The 20606-nt window shown below is 33.5% G+C and overlaps 1 protein-coding gene across 1 annotated transcript; it reads left to right on the plus strand.

Annotated features, from left to right (window-relative positions):
* The first annotated feature begins 1241 nt into the window (after nucleotides 1–1241).
* LOC133801102 (probable envelope ADP,ATP carrier protein, chloroplastic) lies at nucleotides 1242–8122 on the plus strand. Its single transcript, XM_062239248.1, has 10 exons — nucleotides 1242–1718; nucleotides 5634–5690; nucleotides 5793–5855; nucleotides 5979–6035; nucleotides 6120–6203; nucleotides 6338–6406; nucleotides 6488–6600; nucleotides 6698–6867; nucleotides 7256–7334; nucleotides 7577–8122. The coding sequence occupies exons 1-10, from the start codon at nucleotides 1329–1331 to the stop codon at nucleotides 7749–7751; spliced, it is 1257 nt and encodes a 418-aa protein (XP_062095232.1). The 5' UTR covers nucleotides 1242–1328; the 3' UTR covers nucleotides 7752–8122.
* Nucleotides 8123–20606: the final 12484 nt, after the last annotated feature.

Consider the following 20606-nt stretch of genomic DNA (forward strand, 5'->3'; position numbering starts at 1 on the left):
AGCCCGGACTCTGTCTTTAAGTTACCAGAGGCGAACCCTTAGATTACCTCGAGCTAAGGAGGTGCGACCTTACGACGCAGCTCCGGTTGCGGGTGATGTCCACGAGATAACCATGGTTAGGCCGCAGCTCAGCTTGCTAATCAGCCCGTGGGAAAATCAGGGCGTACAATACTAAATCTGTCTTTTAATAAACACATATACCAAATAATTATATAGTGGTTATTAAAACAAGTCACTACTCAATAATTTCTTATTTATGTATATTTAAAACTTAAAAAATAAATCATTATTTTTGTTTTCAAATCATTTAAACATTTTTTTTATAATAATTTAATAAAATCTCGACATTAAATTTTGTTACTTATTTATAAATTACTAAAGTTGATATATTATAAATATATTAGATACAAGTAACGTGCATATTGCAAGTTTGCTTAGTTTTATTTATAGAATTTATTAATTATTTTTATTAAATTTATATTAATGTCATATAAATTTTGAAATAAAAATCTTATTTTAATTAAATAATTTATTTATTTTTGTTTAAGTTTATGTTTGTTCTAGATTATGAATTTGGGAGTCACAATAAGAGATTATATATTATATGTTTAATCTAATATTAAATATTATACGTGAATTTTAAATTTAAGTTTCTTGCCTAAAAAAAAAATAATAATTTGTTGATAATTCACAGTAAATTATATTATATGTTTAATATAATATTAATCTAATAAGTAGGTTTAAATTTAATTAAATATTTATTTAAGTTATAAAACATATAATTTTATTATTTTTAAATAATTATTATTATAAAACATCTCAAAAATATCATATTTTAATTTGTTTATTTATTTATTATTTTAAAATAAATATTATGGTAAAATATCTGAAAAATATCTTATTTTTAATTTGTTTAATTATTAATTATTTTAAAATAATTATTATTACAAAATATCTCAAAAATATCATATTTTACTTTTTTTAATTATTTATTTTATTTTATTTAAGTTTAAGTATTTAAAAACTACCGTTAACTATAATAATATTTGGTTAAATATAAGAATATTCTATTATAATTAACCTTAACAAAATAAAAAACTATTAAAACAAAAAACTTCCATTATCTACACATTTATTATATAGAAGAGATAATCCATAACCTCTTAAAAATTTTAATTTATACAATAAATAAAAAAATAGAATATATATGAAAAAATGTATAAATACCCATAAGGCTATTAGCATTACCCGCCTATGCGGACTTCTCTCTCTGCAACTACCTTACCTCTTTCCCTCCTTTCTCCTTATCTTCTTCCTCTCTTCGTATTATGAGGGAAGAAAAGGCCGTACTTTCATGGCGGACTATTCCAGACCTAAATCCGCCGTCTTCCTTTCACCCTACGGAACACGACCACTCGCTTTGGAAGAACAACCACCCTTGCCTCGGCCTCACCTTGAGTCTCAATGGCGCTGGCGCTAGGAGTAGGAGGACTAGTGTTGCTCCCACAGTCTGTAATTTCGCCTCCCTTTCGGTTGTGGATAAGAGAGACGGTGAACAGAAGGAGTTCGCACCGACACCGGCTCAGCTCGTTAAACACCCCTTAGCTATTCTCGCTTTGGTCCCCAAAGACGCCGCGCTTTTCGCCGCTGGAGCTGTCGCTGGTGCCGCTGCTAAGACCTTCACTGCTCCCCTTGACCGTATCAAGATTCTTATGCAGGTTTTTGTTTTCGCACTTTTTTTCTTTCTTTCAAATTATTGGGGTGATAATGAAATAATTGGTTTAATTCTATTGCGTATAGCCTTGTTTGTTGGAATTTTGGTTCTGATTTTAGTTCTGGTTATTTTTCTTTCGGTTTCTGAGAAAATGTGGGATGAAATTTGGTTGTTTTAGGGAAATTGATAATTTTGAATAGTTGGACGCTGAGACTCGATGATGTATGGGTTTTAAGGTATAGAATTTTCAGTTTTTTATTATAGCTGATTAAGATGACCAAGGATTGTATGCTTCTTATGAAAAAAAAGGGGTGCAATTTTTTTATTTTGAATTAATATACCAGATTAGGTATCCTGGGTTATTTTGGTTGTGCTCTGTTTTTAATTTCCCTTGTTTATGTACATTCAGAAGATCTAATTAGGTCCTCTTTCTGATTTTGTTCAAGATTACACAGAAACATAATATATGTTTTTTTTCCTTCTGAAATTTAAATATTTTTTTCGTAAAGGTGGACATAAAAGTTTATGCTATTTAATTGTCTCTAATTGTAATTATTAAAAGTATTGGATTAGGTTTGATTCCACATCTCGACTATCTTGTGTTCTGTTTAGTGCCTTTTTTATAATATAAAATAAACATATTCCTGATTATGGGCAACATTGCAGGAAACACTTTTTTTCTAATAAAAAATTACACAGAAACATGACATTTAATGTTTATTTTGGATTTATCGGATAGTAGCTGTTTCTGATATGAAGTATAAATTAAATCCTGCTGGCTCTCTTGTTTGTTCTTTGTGTGTACTTTCCCTTATTCTGCACTTTCAGAATCTGTCTTCACCTATACACTTGGGCTTTTACAATCGGGTCGGCTTGTTAAATTGTTGTTCACCAAAGCAAAATTGTTAATTTGTTAATGAAAACCTTGTTAAAATTTTGGTTGGTTTGCTATTGTATTGTGTATTATATTAGCATAATGGCATGGTAGTCAAGAACAGCCTAATAATTTTACCCATTATATCTTAATATTCTTACACTTGACTCTTTTATGCCAGCCAAATGTTGACTGTCTACTTCTTAGTGAATGATAGTAATTCATAACTAGGGCAACTAACATAGAATAATATGTTACTATTAAGTCAATATTGCATGTCTAACCACACTCTAAAATAAAGATATTCTGCTATATTTCCCTGGTATAATAAGCTTTTCTTGGTAATCAAATTCCTCTATGTACTTTTATTAAGATGAAAGAAATCAAATACAATACACAAGCTTTTGAGAGGCTTGTTCTCTCCTATTCCAAACGTTCAAGAGGTTTGGGCTCTCCACAAAAGTCAATTTTCACTTTATTTTCTGCCTCCCCTCCAAAACCACTACTAACTCTATTTGTAGACTAGTGACACAATTTACAATTAAAGCTAGACACCTTAGCCCGTTAAACATACCTAGACATGACATGTGTACACTTTTACTTTTTCTTTCTTCTAAAATATGTAAACCTGACTTGGAGCTTATCATTACCCCCTCAAAACCTTCACCTTGTCCTCAAGGTGAAATGCTCGAAGTTGTCGTTGGATGGTGGAGAAATCTTCCCATGTAGCCTTGAAGTCTGGTATTGACTTCCATTTTATCAAAACTTCAGATTTTCTTGATGGGCCTTGCTGCTTTGATCTTAGCTTAAACACTTTTTCTGGGTCCCCTCTAAGTGCAAACTCAGTGGTGAGCTGTGGTGGTCCCTCGTTAGTTGCCAATTGGTTGGGCTAAACTATGAACCCATCTTTGTTAGCTTGTAGAGTTTGAGTCTTTGTCATTGTCTGTAGTGAAACCAATGTTCTACCAAGAGACGGGTCACCTTGCAACATTACTCGCTAGTTTCCCACCTGGAATTCCATGATCTGAAGTTTACAGTATGTGCAAGTCATTCCCAAAGCGGTGAGCCATTGCCCCAAAATTACGTTCGCACTTCCCAATTTCAGGGGAAAAAAATCATTCCAAATCTCTACCCCTTGGAAGTTGACATTTAAATTTTTACAAACCCCCTCATTTTTCATGGAATCTCCATTTCCCATCGTCACTCCGTACTCGCTGGTCTTGGTGACTGGAAGATTCAGTTTGATTACAATAACTTGAGAAATAAAGTTATGAGTAGCCCCGGAATTGATTAAAATCACCACCTCACAAAAGCCGAGTTGGCCCTTGATTTTCATAGTCTTGTTAGAGGTCAAACCAGCCACCAAATGTAGGGACACTTCTACAAAATTTCCAACTTTTGTGGAGTCTAACTCCGCTGTGTCTTTCGTTGTATCTTCTGAACCTTCAGGAACCATCAAGATGTTCATCTCCTTTTGTTTACAGGGAAGACGATTTATCATCACATCGGAAACACAAGCCCTTCTCTCTTTTGTATTGAATCTGGTTTTCAGTCAATCTTTCTAACCTCTCCCATCAGTTTGGTGTAGCTGGTCTTGGTTGGGATCCTCCCTTGTATAGCGCTTGAAAATTGCACCGTGGTGCTATTGAAACAGGGTGTTTTCTATCGGAATTGGGCAGCTGCCTTCAACTTTTCCTTGATGTCTTGTGCTACTTCCATCGCTTCATCCACATTTCTGGGTCGTTGGATTCTCGATTCCGTCCTTATTGAAGGCACTAATCCATTAATGAAAGTACCTAACTGAACGATATGTTGTCTAATGGAGCCAACAATCTGATGAAAATTTTATTGTATTCTAGAATTGTTCCTTCTTGTTTCACAGCCAAGAATTGGTCATACAAAGATCCTGTGTGGGTATCACGAAAGGGGCGTAAAACCAATCTTTTCATTTCTTCCAAACTCAAAAAGGCTCGTTTCTTGTTTTCGTACTTGTACCACAAGAGGGCATCACCAGAAAATGAAATGAAAGCTGCTTCAATTTTCTCGCTTTCATCATAATTGTAACAAGCAAAATACCTCCCGGCTTGCATAATCCAGCCATCTGGGTTCTCCCCATCAAAGATCGACATTTTTAATTTCCTCAATTGATGTTCTTGGTGTTGGTGGGTGTAACTTTGGGATCTTCCTGAGTTAATGTCTTCTGGAATGCAGTTCTCCCTCCTATCTTCTTGTTCTGGTGCTGCCCTAGACCCATTGCCTCGGACATTGGATGCTCCTCTATCAGGAGCTTTGCCTTCTAACCCTTTTCCCGTGTTATCTCCCGATTCTCGAGCTCTTCTTGATCGTTCTTGGGACTCCAAGAAGCTTTGAAGTTGTTGTTGCATCTATCTACCGACTGCTTGAATAGATTCTTTCACCGCAGTTATTTCCAGCTTCATAGCCTCCATCTCTTCTTCAAGGCTGGCTAAAGCCTCCAATCGTTCTATTACCTTCTTGGGTGCCATGTCCGTAGCTCACCGCACCAATTTGATAAGCTTTTTTTGGTAATCAAATTCCTCTCTGTACTTTTATTAAGATGAAAGAATTCAAATACAATACACAAGCTTTTGAGAGGCTTGTTCTCTCCTATTCCAAACGTTCAAGCGATTTGGGCTCTCCACAGAAGTCAATTCTCGCTTTATTTTCTGCCTCCCCTCCAAAACCACTACTAATTCTATTTATAGACTAGTGACACAGTTTACAATTAAAACTAGACACCTCAGCCCATTAAACATACCTAGACATGACACGTGTACACTTTTACTTTTTCTTTCTTCTAAAATATGTAAACCTGACTTGGAGCTTATCATTGTACTTACAATATGGTAAATTCACAAGAAGAAGAAAAATGGGTTTGTTATTTTGTCGACGAGAATTTTACATTCTTGTTTATTATTTTTCCAAGAATGGTTTGGTTTTGCTAGTACTATTGAGGATTTTAGTTGACCTTGGGAATTGGTGATTGCTTAGTGCCAATAATTGATAGTAAGTTGCTGTTGTTTGCAGACTCATGGGGTACGAGTTGGACAAGAAAGTGCGAAGAAGGCAATTGGCTTCATTGAGGTATGTGACGGATTCACCGTTCTTTTTATTTCTTTTGCCTGTTGCTTTACTTCACTCCATATGATCACCTCTTATTGTCAAATAAAAGTGCATATCCTGCAGGCCATAACAATGATAGGGAAGGAAGAGGGGCTAAAGGGGTACTGGAAAGGCAATCTCCCTCAGGTTTGTTGGAAACAGGAATTCCATTGACATTGGAAAATTTATTTTCCAAGTTACTATTGATAAGGTTTTTTGTGCTACATCTATTTTGAGATATATATATATATATATATTTAAATTGTATAGGTGATACGGGTCATACCTTATAGCGCCGTCCAACTTTTTGCGTATGAAACCTACAAGGTAACTATCAATCAAATTCAGGAAAATGTTGTTGCATCACTACATGCATATGGAACTAAATGACCTAAATTTTTGGGTCTGCAGAAGTTGTTTAGGGGAAAGGATGGAGAGCTCTCTCTCATTGGAAGACTTTCTGCAGGTGCTTGTGCAGGCATGACATCAACTTTTGTGAGTAGTATAATAAGGATTCATACTGCTTTAAGGCTATATAGTTTTTATATCTTTGGATACTTCTCACTTTGAAATTCCATTTCATCGTTTATGCATGTCTTTAGCATTCCATGTTATTTGCCTTATTGTAGATGACATATCCTCTAGATGTCCTGAGGTTACGCCTAGCAGTTGAACCAGGTTATCGAACAATGTCCGAGGTATGATTTTTGCATACATATATGATAAGATGGTCTCTTCATATAAGCCTAGTAAGATAAATTTCAATGTGCTGTTTTCAGATTGCATTGAGCATGCTAAAGGAGGAAGGAGTAGCAGCATTTTACTATGGTTTAGGGCCGTCTCTAATAGGAATAGCTCCATATATTGCTGTCAACTTTTGTGTTTTCGATTTGTGAGTTCGCTTATCCTTTCATCTATCATATACTAAAATAGAGAAAACAAACTATGCCATTTTCATTTGACACTGTTGTATTATATGTGGGCGACAGGGTTAAGAAGTCTTTGCCAGAGAATTTTCAAAAAAAAGCTGAGGCATCGATGATAACAGCCCTCGTGTCAGCTTCGCTCGCCACACTCACGTGTTATCCTTTGGATACTGTGAGAAGACAGATGCAAATGAGGGGCACACCTTACAGGACTGTATTGGATGCCATTCCAGGTTAGTTTGAGGCACTAGTTTGTTATATTTACCACCTGCAAAGTGGTAAATATTTGATAATCTGAAACCACACCATTTTGCTTTTATTCCAACTTTTTAGCAAAGCCTTTTTGTTTAATTAAATACAAGTAATACAATCATATTCATCTTAGAATTTGACTCCCTCCCCTCCCCGTACACCCCTTGAATCCTAATGGATTGAGCTAATCTTGATTGGCCAGACCGCCATTTTTGTTAAGATGTTTACTTCAAAACACACTCATGTATCCCCATCATCCTCTAAATAGGGCTGAAGGGAATCAAGGTTGATGATGAAAAAGTGTTTTAAGCATTACCACCATTTGTTGGTGGGACATTTGGATTTATTGTATCTGCTCTGGTTTTACAGGAATCGTGGCTCGAGATGGACTTGTAGGACTATACCGAGGTTTCTTGCCCAACGCTTTAAAAACTCTACCAAACAGCAGGTGTTTCATCTTGTGTTTTTTTTTGCCTCATGATTTATAATTTAACATATTAGCTCCATTTTTGATGGCCACATGGAACACTCTAAATATCATGCTATTTTTTTATTATGGAGCTAGTACGAACGTAAACTTTATCAGGAACTTTTGAGTAGAAACGGTGATGTATCATGTATATGATCCATTTTATGAAGAAGACTTTATTTGTGTTTTGACTTGTTCTTCTTTCCTTTCTCTAATTGCAGCATTAGGCTTACCACATACGATTTTGCCAAACGTCTAATAGCAAGGAGTGAAAAAGAGTTGCAGAAAATCACCGAGGAAAATCACCACAAGCAAAACCAAAGTGAGAAAGATTTGCCGAAAATTGTGGACGAAGATAGCAACAAAAACAACACGAAAGCACCGGTGGTGGAGTGATCTAAATTTGTCTTATTTCTATTACCAATTTTTCTAGTAGAGATCATGTTCTAGTGATTAGAGTGTCCATTATTTCTGGTTTGGTATCAATTTTTTTGGGGGCCTGTAGAGTCTTGTCTAGGGGCTGTCTTATGTATGTCAGTCTAGTTAGGTTTTCAGTTATTTAGTGGCATTTATTTTCTATTATTAGCCAGTTTTGTCGCTCTAAAAAATATTATTTTTAGCAATTATCTTTCTTTCTTTTTTCTTCTTCCTTTTTTTCATAGCTACTTTGGTTAACAAAGTGTGTATGTTGAACACTTACACTGTGAGATAGCATAAATCATATGCTATTGTTTATGGAAAGCTTGAGATTTTGAATTTACAGTTTATTAATGTATGTATTATTAATTAAAGTGTATGGCCTAATTACTAATTTAGTAAAGTACATTAGTATAGAGTTACGAATATAAAATTATATTTATAATTTGTAGTGTATTGTTTTTACATGCTTACTTGAGAATAGTCTGCTTAGTTAATTTCATTATTACTTGAGTTATTTTATTATAAAACAAAATAAATTCTCACTTATTCAATATTATTTTTTTGAATTTGTATATTTTTTCAAATCAATACCAACACTATATAATGTAGAAAAAAACCAAAGGAGAAAAAGGTGAGAATGGGAATAGGGTTGAAAGGTGACACAAAATTTGTCCAAAATCATGCATGACATAACTGATTACAAATAGAATATCAATTGGATAAAAAGAAAATTGAACTTAAATTCTATAAAAGATTATCAAAACAAAAATACCTAATACTTTACCAAAATAATAATAATAAAAGTAACACATGCAAAATTTGGATAAACAAGAATTTAAAAGCAAAAATTATATCATTATCTTAACTTCTTCTTTATTTTTTGAAGATATGTAATATTAATTTTTTTAAAAGGCGTTCCATTTTTTTATTATTATTTTTGCTTGACTTTTGTTGTCTATTTCAAATTATGTTAAAGTTATACACTGTTTTTTTGTTAATCTTGAATTAAAACATAGTGTAATGGTGATCACGATAGTACAAGTACTATGAAAGAGACCTTAACTAAGGAATGATGATTAATAGTAATACAATCACTTTGATTAATTATATATAAACGATGGAGAATATTATGATTGCATAATTTTAACGCTTAGAAGCTTAGAATTGGTTTACTATATTCTGATCTGATTAGAAGTGACATGCTTGAGAAAATGTTAAGAGGAATTGAGAGAATTGGAAAGCTTCAACAAGGTGAGAATAGAGGAATAAATGTATTTCTCTTTGTTTCCAAAAAATTGGATTTTTTATTGTCGAAATAGACTGTATGATTATTCAATAAAGTACAATTAGGATGAATGAATATATCTAATATTAAAAGTTGATCGTCTAACCAAAGGGCATGCTAAATCAATCCATGTGCTACATTATAAAACAATGTAACTAATATGAGAAAGAGATGTCCTCAGAAATTTAGACAAAAAAGCTTAGTGACAAAAAAATTAAAAGTCTGCAACCTTGAACTAACATTCCCACCAATATGTTGAAAATATACATTCACATCAAATAACAAAGAATAAGTAAAAGAGTTATTCAATTACGAAAGAAAAAGAAAATATCAGCGAAAAAAGAATCTAGGTTTCCCTTTAGTTAGAAACTAGATTTATCATGTGAAAATTATGTGAGGTATGACTTTTTTAACTTTTATTTCATAAATATGAACTTTTTAAGATTTTTCTTAATCTATGACTTTTTTCTAACTTAAGCTAATTGTGTGGGAAAATATTTCCATATTTTAAAGTTTTTTTTCTTCAAATAAAGCCATATTTTATTTATTAGTTTGGTATTTAGAATTTTGTGTTTTTATTTTGAGTATATTTTCATCATTACATCCTATTTATTTAAAGGATTTTAAAAAATATATATATCTATTTTTTAACATATATCTTTTTTTTTCTTCATTTTGTTTATTATTTTGTATACTCAATACATGTAAATATACATATATAATATGGGTAAAATTGAAATTCGGAATAATTTTATTTTTTCATTTTTATTTTAGTTTGAAAGTATAAAAAATGTCAAAATATATATTATAACATGCAAATAAAAGTGATTGACGTAGAAATAATAGTACATCACAACTAGAAATATTGTTAAGGGGCACTATTTATCTAAAATGGAATGTTCATGCTTACTTTTTTATTTTTTGTATTTTATTGGTACATAAAATGAATTTACATGATTAACTGTAAAATGGTTACCATATCTAGTGACGAAGCATGATTACATCCTTGTATACACAATGGTAACTCACTTACAGAGTTGTAACTTCTCTTCATGTACATATAAAAAATGACATAGTTGTCAGTCAACAACTTGATTGGTCGGTCACTTTTATCTATTTGGTAGGTTATCTCAACATCTTCCAATCCACTATTTAATTCATTTTTAATCAAGTTCTTTAGATTTTGAAGTGAACATTTTGGTAGAATATGTACTCCAACTACTTCATAATTCGAGTAGCATTTCTTTTCATATATTTTTCCTCCATAATGAATCAATGCTTTAATGAAATCCATTCCTAAAACATATAATAGAGTTAATGTACCAGGTTACACAAAAAAGTACCAATTTTAACACCAAATGCAACTATTCACAAAACCTAAACAAATTCATCAAACTCTCTCAAATTAATTCAGTCAGGTACCAGGTTACACAATTCAACTAAAAAAAAAAGAAGGGACACAAATACCAGGTTACTTTTTTTTTTTCTGTTTCAGGAAACTATTCACAAAACCAAAACAAATTCATCAAACTCTCTCAAATTAATTCATCCAGGTACTAGGTTACACAATCCAACTTAAAAAAAGGCATGGATACAAAATCTAGATTACTTTTTTTTCTGTTTCAGGCAACTATTCACAAAATCTAAGCAAATTCTTCAAACTCTCTCAAATTAATTCAGTCAGGTACCAGATTACACAATCCAACTCAAAAAAAGGAAGGGATACAAATACCAAGTTACTTTTTTTCTGTTTTAGGCAACTATTCACAAAATATAAGCAAATTCATCAAACTCTCTCAAATTAATTCAGTCAGGTACCAGGTTACACAATCCAACTAAAAAAATGAAGGGATACAAATACCAGGTTACTTTCTTCCTGTTTCAGGTAACTATTCACAAAACCAAAGCAAATTCATCAAACTCTCTCAAATTAATTCAGTTAGGTACCAAGTTACACAATCAAACTCAAAAAAAAAGGAAGGGATACAAAATGGGTTACTTTTTTCCTATTTTGGACAAGTATTCACAAAACCAAAGCAAATTCTTCAACCTCTCTCAAATTAATTCAACCAGGTACCATGTTACACAATCCAATGCAAAGAAAAGGAAGGGATACAAATACCATGTTACCTTTTTCTTGTTTCGGGCTAGGGTTGTGCAAAAAATTTTGCAACACGCCCAACCCGAATAAACCGCCCAAACCAACCCGAAAAAACCGACAAAAAATGCAATTTGAAAAACCCGACCTTCATTTCAAACCGCCCAATTATTATATTGGGCGGGTTGAAATTTTTGGCAACCCGCCCAATGTAACCCGACCCGCCCAGTTAAGGATTTGCCTACTTTTTTTTATTTATTTTATATTTATTTAATTATTAATTACATAGATATAAAAACTAAATTCAAATTTTTTTTTTTATAAAAGACCCTATATTTTAAAGTAACAATTATTTTAGTTACAAATGCAAACTAAAAATAGAGAAAATAATAAAAAATATTAGTGAAAAAAATGATTTTTTTAGAAAAAAATAAAAAAAAAGTTTCGGCGGTTTGGGCGGGTTAAACCGATGGTCGAGTTGAACTTCAATTTTTTTTAATTGGGTGGGTTACGGGTTGAAAAGTACCAACCCGATTATAAGTTTGGGTTTGTCAAAAATTCACCCAACCCGCCCAAACCAACCAATGAACACCCCTATTTCGGGCAACAATTCACAAAATCAAAGAAAATTCTTCAAACTCTCTCAAATTAATTCAGCTCGGTACCAGGTTACACAATCCAACTCAAAAAAAAGGGAAGGGATACAAATACCAGGTTACTTTTTTCCTGTTTCAGGCAACAATTCACAAAACCAAAGCAAATTTTTCAAACTCTCTCAAATTAATTCAGCCAGGTACCAGGTTACACAATCCAACTAAAAAAAAGGGCAGAGATTCAAAAACCAGATTACTTTTTTTCTGTTTCACGCAACTATTTACAAAACCAAAACAAATTCATCAAACTCTCTCAAATTAATTCAGTCAGGTACCAGGTTACACAATCCAACTTAAAAAAAAAAGGGACAAAAATACTAGGTTACTTTTTTCCTGTTTCAGGCAACAATTCAAAAAACCAAAGCAAATTCTTCAAACTCCCTCAAATTAATTTAGCCAGGTATCAAGTTACACAATCTAACTAAAAAAACACAGGGATTCAAATGTCAGGTTACTTTTGCAAAAAAAAATATGAATAACAAGCAAAATTTTTAAAATGACGAACTAGCTTAAAAAATGTAGACCTTCCATAATAAAATTTATATCAAACCAAATGGAAAAATTATTTATTAAGATCATATCATAATACAAATTTTAAATAGAAATTACCTTTCTCCCAAACATCCAATCAAGAAAGAGGACTTTAGATGGTGATCTTGGAGAATGCAGTTCTTATCATAGGCAAAATCTTGCAATAAAAAAAAAATTGTAGTTTCGACGTCAACAAAATGAAGGAGAACTGGAGAAAATTCTTGATTGACGGCAAGGAAATGCAGACGGTTGGTGATCGGCGGAAAGGAAATGCAGAGGTTTCGTGTAGATTTTTTTTATCGTAAATTTTAGCAATTTTTGCACTCATTTTAGTTGCTTATGGAGATTCAATATTTATACTTTCTATAATTTTCCATATTGGGAAACTTTTTAATCAGCTTTCCATATTTTAAAAAAAATTATTAATATTCCAGATTTTTTTAAAAACGTTTTGAAAAAACCCATATATATATAAACCCATTTATCATTTCCATTTGTAAAGTCTAAAAAAGACTTTATTACAATAACATATTAATATATACATTACTACCATAATAATATTTATAAAACTCATGATTAAAATGAAAAGTTGAACTTAATAGATACAAAAAAAACACCTCCAAAGTATAAGAAATAGGTATTGAGGAAATTAGCTTAAAACTATTTTGAGATAACTCAAAATTAATTTTACATTAAAAATCTTCTATAAACAACTTGTCGTGGTAAAGCAATCCACGACCCCAAGGCTCCAAGATTCACCTGCAAAACAAACCAAGAACAAATATACACAGAAAAGTGTACTAAAACACAAACACTTTGGAGTAATTCTTGAACACTCTGTACAACTCAAAAATGAGCACTTAGTTTACACCACAGTAAACTCTCACACACTCAACAATGTACAAAGAAAATTAACCCTTGTTCTCTCTTTCTCTCTTTTCTAAGCCTCTCAAAACCTCTGAATTTCTTCTCTCCTTCAACTAATGAAACCCCTGGATATATATAGCTGCAGCTCCAGTTCTTTCACGTGTTGAAAGAAAAATCAGTTCTGTTTTAACTGACTAAAAATCTATTATAACTGACAAGGAAAAAAACGTAACAGAAGAGAAAAGTTGTTTAATGATCTCTTAACAACACACGTCATTTGCCAATTATATAAGGATTACTCCAACATATTCCACCTTAATCCTTATATTACTGGCATAAGACACTTCCTTAGATCAGTGGAGAAGTATACTCGAATTTCGGTCTTCATCATTCTTCAAGACCAATCAAGTTCAAACAATGTTTTAACTTGTTCAAAGGCAACACCTTAGTACCCAAGTCTGCTGCATTTTCTTCAGTAGGGACCTTTTCCAAGTCAATCTCTTTGTTTTCAATTTTCTCCCTTATCCAGTACATCCTAATGTCAATGTGCTTCGAACGCTCATGGTACACTGGATTTTTGCTGAGATGAATTGCTGACTGACTATCTGAATATACAGTAACTCGTCCCTTCAACATCTTTAGCTCTTTGAGTAAGCCTTGAAGCCAAATTCCCTCTTTAATAGCTTCAGTTACTGCCATAAATTTTGCCTCAGTTGTAGATAATGCCACCACAGGTTGTAGTTGAGTTTTCCAGCAAATACAATTTCCATTCAACAAGAAAATAAATGAAGTTACTGACTTCCTATTGTCTCTATTTGCTGCATAATTAGAATCCATGAATCCTTCCAATTGAATCTGTCCCTTGGCTTTCTTGAAGTGCAATCCATAATTCAAAGTGCCTTTGATGTATCTTAACAACCATTTCAAACCTTCCCAATGAGGTTCGCCTGGATTAGCCTTATACCTACTCAGTACACTTATAGGATAGGCTAGATCAGGTCTGGTACTCACCATTGAGTACATTAAGCAACCTATTGCTTCTGAATAAGGAACACTTTCCATCTTTATTGTATCTTCATTAGTCTTTGGGCATTGATCATTTGAAAATTTGAAATGCCCAGCAATAGGCATGCTGACAGGTTTACAATTACTCATGTTGAATCTGTCAAGCACCTTTGACAAGTATCCAGTTTGAGAAATAATTAACTTCTCCTCTTTGTTCTTCCTTGTAATGACCATGCCAAGAATTTTCTTTGCTGTACCCAAATCCTTCATTTCGAACTCCTTACTGAGTTGTCCTTTTAGCCAAACAATTTGTTGCTTTTCTTTTCCAATTAGTAACATATCATCCACGTATAAGAGTAAGAAAACAACATCACTTGTTTCTAAATTCTTGTAGTATAAACAAGTATCAAACTCAGACCTTGAACCCCAAACCAGTCACAAAATTGTTAAACCTTCTATTCCATTGACGAGGAGATTGCTTCAGACCATATAAAGACCTCTGTAGCTTGCATACAAGTTCACCACCTGGTTGTTCCACCTCAAAACCTTCAGGCTGACTCATGAAAATGGTTTCTTCAAGCTTTCCATTCAAAAACGCTGTTGTAACATCCATTTGTTCCACTTGAAAATCTAGCTGGGTTGCTAAAGCTAGCATGATCCTTATAGTCTTATACTTAACTACTGGTGAGAATACTTCATTATAGTCTATCCCCTCTTCTTGTGTAATGCCCTTTGCCACAAGTCTTGCTTTATACCTTTTTGCCTCATCATTTGTTGCCCCTTCTTTTAGCTTATAAATCCATTTAGAAGCAATTATCTTCTTGTCTTTAGGCTTTGAAACTAACTCCCATGTCTTATTCTTCCTTAAGGAGTCCATTTCTTCATTCATAGCTTTAATCCACCACTTTGAATCTCTGCTTTTAATTGCTTCCAGATATGTTGTTGGCTCACTTTCATCAAGTTGTCTCACCACATTCAGAGCATATGAAATGACATCTGCTTCTCCCAATTTGCAAGGAACACGAATGACCCTTCTGGTTCTATCTCTAGCTAATTGATAATTAGCAAGAGTTTCTTGAGGTTTCCCATCATCAGGATGTTGCTCAGGTTCCTGACATCCACTTTGACTAGTAGACTCGTCTTCTTTTCCTTGAGACTTAACTGACGTAAACTCTATCTCTGTACTGGTACTTTGTTCACCTGGGTTTCCTGCATCACATGAAACACTACCTTTCTCTTTCAAGTGTGGAAATTCTTTCTCATTAAAAACAACATTTATACTGTTAATTATTTTGTACCCTGGTTGTTCTAATGAGCATAGCCTAAAACCTTTAACACCACTTGGATATCCTAGAAACAAACATTTTACTGATTTTGAACTTAGTTTATCAGTGTCTTGGTGTGCATTTGCTGCACAACCAAATATTCTCAAATGACTTAGGGATGGGGGATGACCAGACCATTTTTCTTCAGGGGTTTTTAGGCTAATTACTCTGTTTGGACTTCTATTTACTAAATAGGCAGCTGTAGTGACAGCTTCACCCCAAAATTGTTTAGGCAAACCAGAGTTTATAAGCATGCATCTTACTTTATTTAAAAGAGTTCTATTCATTCGCTCAGCCACCCCATTTTGTTGTGGTGTGTGAATTATTGTTCTATGCCTTTCTATCCCCTCCCTTTTGCACCAAGTATTAAATTCCTTATTATCAAATTCTAGGCCATTATCTGTCCTAATAACTTTCAGCAACTTACCAGTTTGTTTCTCAACATAATTTTTCCACTCTTTAAATTTTTCAAACACAATCACTCTTGTGTTTTAAAAGATAAATCCATACCTTTCTACTGTAGTCATCTACTATGGACAAAAAATAGCGATTTCCACCTTGAGTAGCTATTTTGCTCGGCCCCCAAAGATCCGAGTGAACATACTCCACAATCTGAGATGCTTTATGTTTTCCAACTCCAAATTTGACTTTGTGTTGTTTACCTCTAATGCATGTTTCACAAAAAGGCAGAGAAGAAGATTTTATGTTAGTTAATAAACCTTGTTTACAAAGTTCAGTCATACCTCTTTCACTCATGTGGCCTAGCCTTTGATGCCAAACTACTATCTCTGAGCTATCATGTTTGGCCATAGATGCTTCACCAGCTGTGACAGTACTACCAACAAGTACATATAAACCATGTTTTTTGATGCTTTTCATTATTACTCTTGAACCTTGTGAGATTCTGAAATTTCCATCACTTCCTTTGAAGCACAACCCTTGAGAATCCAGCGCACTAATTGATATTAAATTCCTTCTTAAATCTGGTATGTACCTCACATTTTCAAGAATCCTTATTACCCCATCAAAGTGTTTTATTGCTATAGACCCAATTCCTTCTACTTGACAAGCTTGATCATTTCCCATGAGTACTTTGTTATTGTTCAATTTCTTGAAATAAAAAAACCATTCTTTTACTGGGCTCATGTGATAGGTACATCCTGAGTCAAGTATCCATTCAGTTATGTCTCTTGTTGATGTCACGTTAAACATTTCTCCATCAGAATATTCCAGACTTGTTCCATCTACAAGTGCAGTAGTTTCATCTGTGTGTTGATCGTCTTTCCCTTTCTTCTTCAAATCCCAACAAAACCTTCTAAGGTGTCCAATTTTTCCACAGTGGTGACACCTTCTTGTTTCTTTTCCTCTTGACTTTGATCGAGCAGGAGACCTCCGATTTGAGTTGTCTTTCCCTTTACTGAAAGATCTTCTTGGTTGTCTTCCCCTCATGAACAAAGACTAATCTTTTTCTTTCTTGCCTTTCTCAACATTCAACTCAAATTCTTTAGTCTTCAAAATAGACAGAACATCTTCCAAACTCAGAGTTTCTTTACCATACTGAATCACTGTCTTGAGTTCTCTAAATTGATTAGGTAAGCTCTATAACAGTATTATAGCTTGGTCTTCTTCATCAACCTTCTCACCTATATTACTCAAATCTAAAATAATCTTGTTAAAATCATCAAGATTCTGGTTTAAGGTCTTAGAAGAATCCATTGTGAATATATAGAATTTTCCTTTCAGATATATTTTGTTAGATGTAGTCTTAGTCATATATAATTGTTCAAGTTTCGACCACATACCAGCAGGAGACTCCTCTCCTATTACCTGTCTCAACACATTATCTGACAGATGCATCACAATTGCATATCTGGCTTTCTTCATCATCACCTTTGTCTCTTCAGATGTTTCTTCAGACTTCTTTTTCTCACCAAGCTTGGTTTCTCCCATAAGAGCACCATCAAGATTCTGATGTATGAGAACAACCATCATTTTCTCCTTCCAAAGACTGAAATCCCCAGTTCCGTCAAACTTGTCGAGATCGAAACGCAATGTCGACATCCTTGCTTCTCCTTTCTTTCTGTGTAGTAATCAAGAATCTAATCTGAGCCTTGTTCTTCAATCTCCGCAACCTGAGCTTCTGATACCACTGTCGTGGTAAAGCAATCCACGACCCCAAGGCTCCAAGATTCACCTGCAAAACAAACCAAGAACAAATATACACAGAAAAGTGTACTAAAACACAAACACTTAGAGAACAACAATAAGAAAGGGGAAGAAAACGAATCACACAGAAAGATTTATACTGGTTCAGCCTTAAAATAAGGCCTACATTCAGTCCGAGCACTTCTCCACTATAATGAATCAATGTTACAATACAAAGCAACCCTTCTTCCTCTCCAAAGGTTCTTGAACACTCTGTACAACTAAAAAAATGAGCACTTAGTTTACACCACAGTAAACTCTCACACACTCAACAATGTACAAAGAAAATTAACCCTTGTTCTCTCTTTCTCTCTTTTCTAAGCCTCTCAAAACCTCTGAATTTCTTCTCTCCTTCAACTAATGAAACCCCTGGATATATATAGCTACAGCTCCAGTTCTTTCACGTGTTGAAAGAAAAATCAGTTCTGTTTTAACTGACTAAAAATCTGTTATAACTGACAAGGCAAAAAACGTAACAGAAGAGAAAAGTTGTTTAATGATTTCTTAACAACACACGTCATTTGCCAATTATATAAGGATTACTCCAACACAACTATACTTAACTACGAAAATAAGAAAAGTAAATCTTAATGTAAACATTAAATAACCAGCTTTAATATTATTTCAAAGAACAAACTTAAAAAGCTTTAATATTATTTCTAAGAACCAACTTAAATAGTTGTAAATATGAATTAAAAAGAGAGAAGTGTTTTTTAATATTCTTCCAATCCACCAAATAAATTAATTTTATATGATAAAAGTTATAAAATTGTTACAAAATAAGATTAATCTCTTATAGAAAAAAGTTTTAAAGAAATAAAAATTGACAACATGTGAGTGAATAATCTAGAAATAAAATAAAAATAGGAGATGATAAAAACAAATGAAAAAAGTCAAAGATATAAGTTAAGAAATAGAATAAATGTGGATACAAAAGAAGTGAATGAAACTCATAAAATTTTAACATAACCAAATATACTATTAAATAGCAAAATATATTATAACAAAACAACACTAAGTCAGAAAATGACACAAAACCGATATAAACAATAAACAAATCTAGAATCAATATTTAAGAACTAACCTTTTAACTACCATGCAATGCTTATAAAATAAAGTGATGCCATGCACATATTATTTTTCTATTTATAGAGAATAAATGTATTAACAATTTTTTTTTTCAGAACCACTTTATTATTACAACAAATAAGACAATGCATTTAAATGACTGCATTTATGATAAGTTGCTAGGTAATGGTGGTCGGGTAGGTGAACTCTAACAATGTAAACAATTGAAATGGAAATGTGCCCTCCCAATATGTAGGCCCTCCCAATACGTAGGCCCTCCCATCTGCATGGGTGCATAGTGATATTAGGTGCCTTTTCCGTGTGTGGCAGCTCTTTCCTTTAGTACAACAAGCACATCCTTCAAAAATAAAGTCTCAAATTTTTTTTATACCTAAGGCCTCAAAAGGAATTGAGTCGACCCTGGTGACGTCTTGCCTTTCCACTATGCTCATGAGTTCATGACTAGTTAAAGAGAGTTCGATTTTCTTTTTATGGCACGTGACATTGTTTTATATATGAGAATTTTTAAAAATTATGATTTTTATGCTATTAGTGTGCAAAAATATAGGATTATAATTTTTCTAATTTGTATGGAAAAAATTATTAAAAAAAAAAACAAAGTATTGGAAACACAATTGCTAACTAATTAAATATGGAAGCTAAATTTAAAACCGAAATACATCAGACAAACAATGGTACTATTGTAAATTAACATTCCACTCTTCTCCCTCTCTCTCAAACCCACTTTCTCTCTCAAAACCCACGCACAAGCCATCTTCTCTCTCCAAAACCTAGTCGGAAATGTTAATAATATAAGTTTTATTATTATGTAAGGGTAGTTTAGTCTTTTAGCCTCTCATTATTTTGGCTATATATTTTGTTGCTCTTGTACTCTTATTTTTATCTCTTTTGACATAATGAAAACCTAGCCTCCATTTTGATTATCTCTCAAATCTTCTTTGTCTATTTTGCAAAATTATCATGGTATCAAAGCCAGGTTCTTGAGTTCCCTCGATTTGGCTGCGCTAAGATTATAATCTCGGTGTATTTATTTGGATTTCGATTGTTCGTCATGGCTAGCGCAAAAGATGATTCGCTTCAGTCCATCAATGTGCAATTGAATGGGCAGAATTATTCATATTGGCATTATGTTATGAAAAAATTTCTAAAAGGGAAACGTATGTGGGGTTATGTTTCTGGAACTTCCACGAAACCGAAGAACGATAAGGATGAGAGCTTTGCAAACCAGTTGGATCTTTGGGATGCCAACAATTCGAAAATCATCACTTGGATCAACAACTCAGTTCAACAATCAATTGGTATCCAATTGGCGAAATATGAGACGGCGAAGGAAGTTTGGGAGCACTTGGAAAGGCTGTATACACAGTCTAATTTCGCAAAGCAGTATCAGTTGGAGATTGACATTCGGGCCCTTCAACAAAATAGCATGAACGTTCAAGAATTTTATTCTGCTATGTCTAATCTGTGGGATCAGCTTGCTTTGACTGAATCAGCGGAGTTACGGGCATTTTCCCCTTAATTGCTCGGAGAGACGCACAACGTCTAGTTCAGTTTTTGATGGCTCTTCGAGACGAGTTTGAAGGTCTTCATGGTACAATCCTGCATCGCAGTCCTCTTCCGTCGGTTGATTCGGTGGTTAATGAGTTGTTAGCAGAAGAGATTCACTTGAAGTCTCGTGTTGATAAAGGGGGGGGGGGGCGGAAAAGGGGATTCTTCCTTCTCCGAATCCCTCTGTCTTTGCAGTTCCTCATCGGCCAGCCTCCAACAATCAAC

This window comes from Humulus lupulus, chromosome 9 (assembly GCF_963169125.1).
Source record: "Humulus lupulus chromosome 9, drHumLupu1.1, whole genome shotgun sequence".
NCBI lineage: Eukaryota > Viridiplantae > Streptophyta > Magnoliopsida > Rosales > Cannabaceae > Humulus > Humulus lupulus.

Excerpts from the sequence above, each read along its gene's own strand:
- LOC133801102 (XM_062239248.1), top strand. The coding sequence starts at position 1,329 with ATGAGGGAAGAAAAGGCCGTACTTTCATGGCGGACTATTCCAGACCTA. Across the intron at positions 6,204-6,337 it reads CAGGCATGACATCAACTTTT|ATGACATATCCTCTAGATGT; the intron begins GTGAGTAGTATA and ends GCCTTATTGTAG. Across the intron at positions 6,407-6,487 it reads GTTATCGAACAATGTCCGAG|ATTGCATTGAGCATGCTAAA; the intron begins GTATGATTTTTG and ends TGCTGTTTTCAG.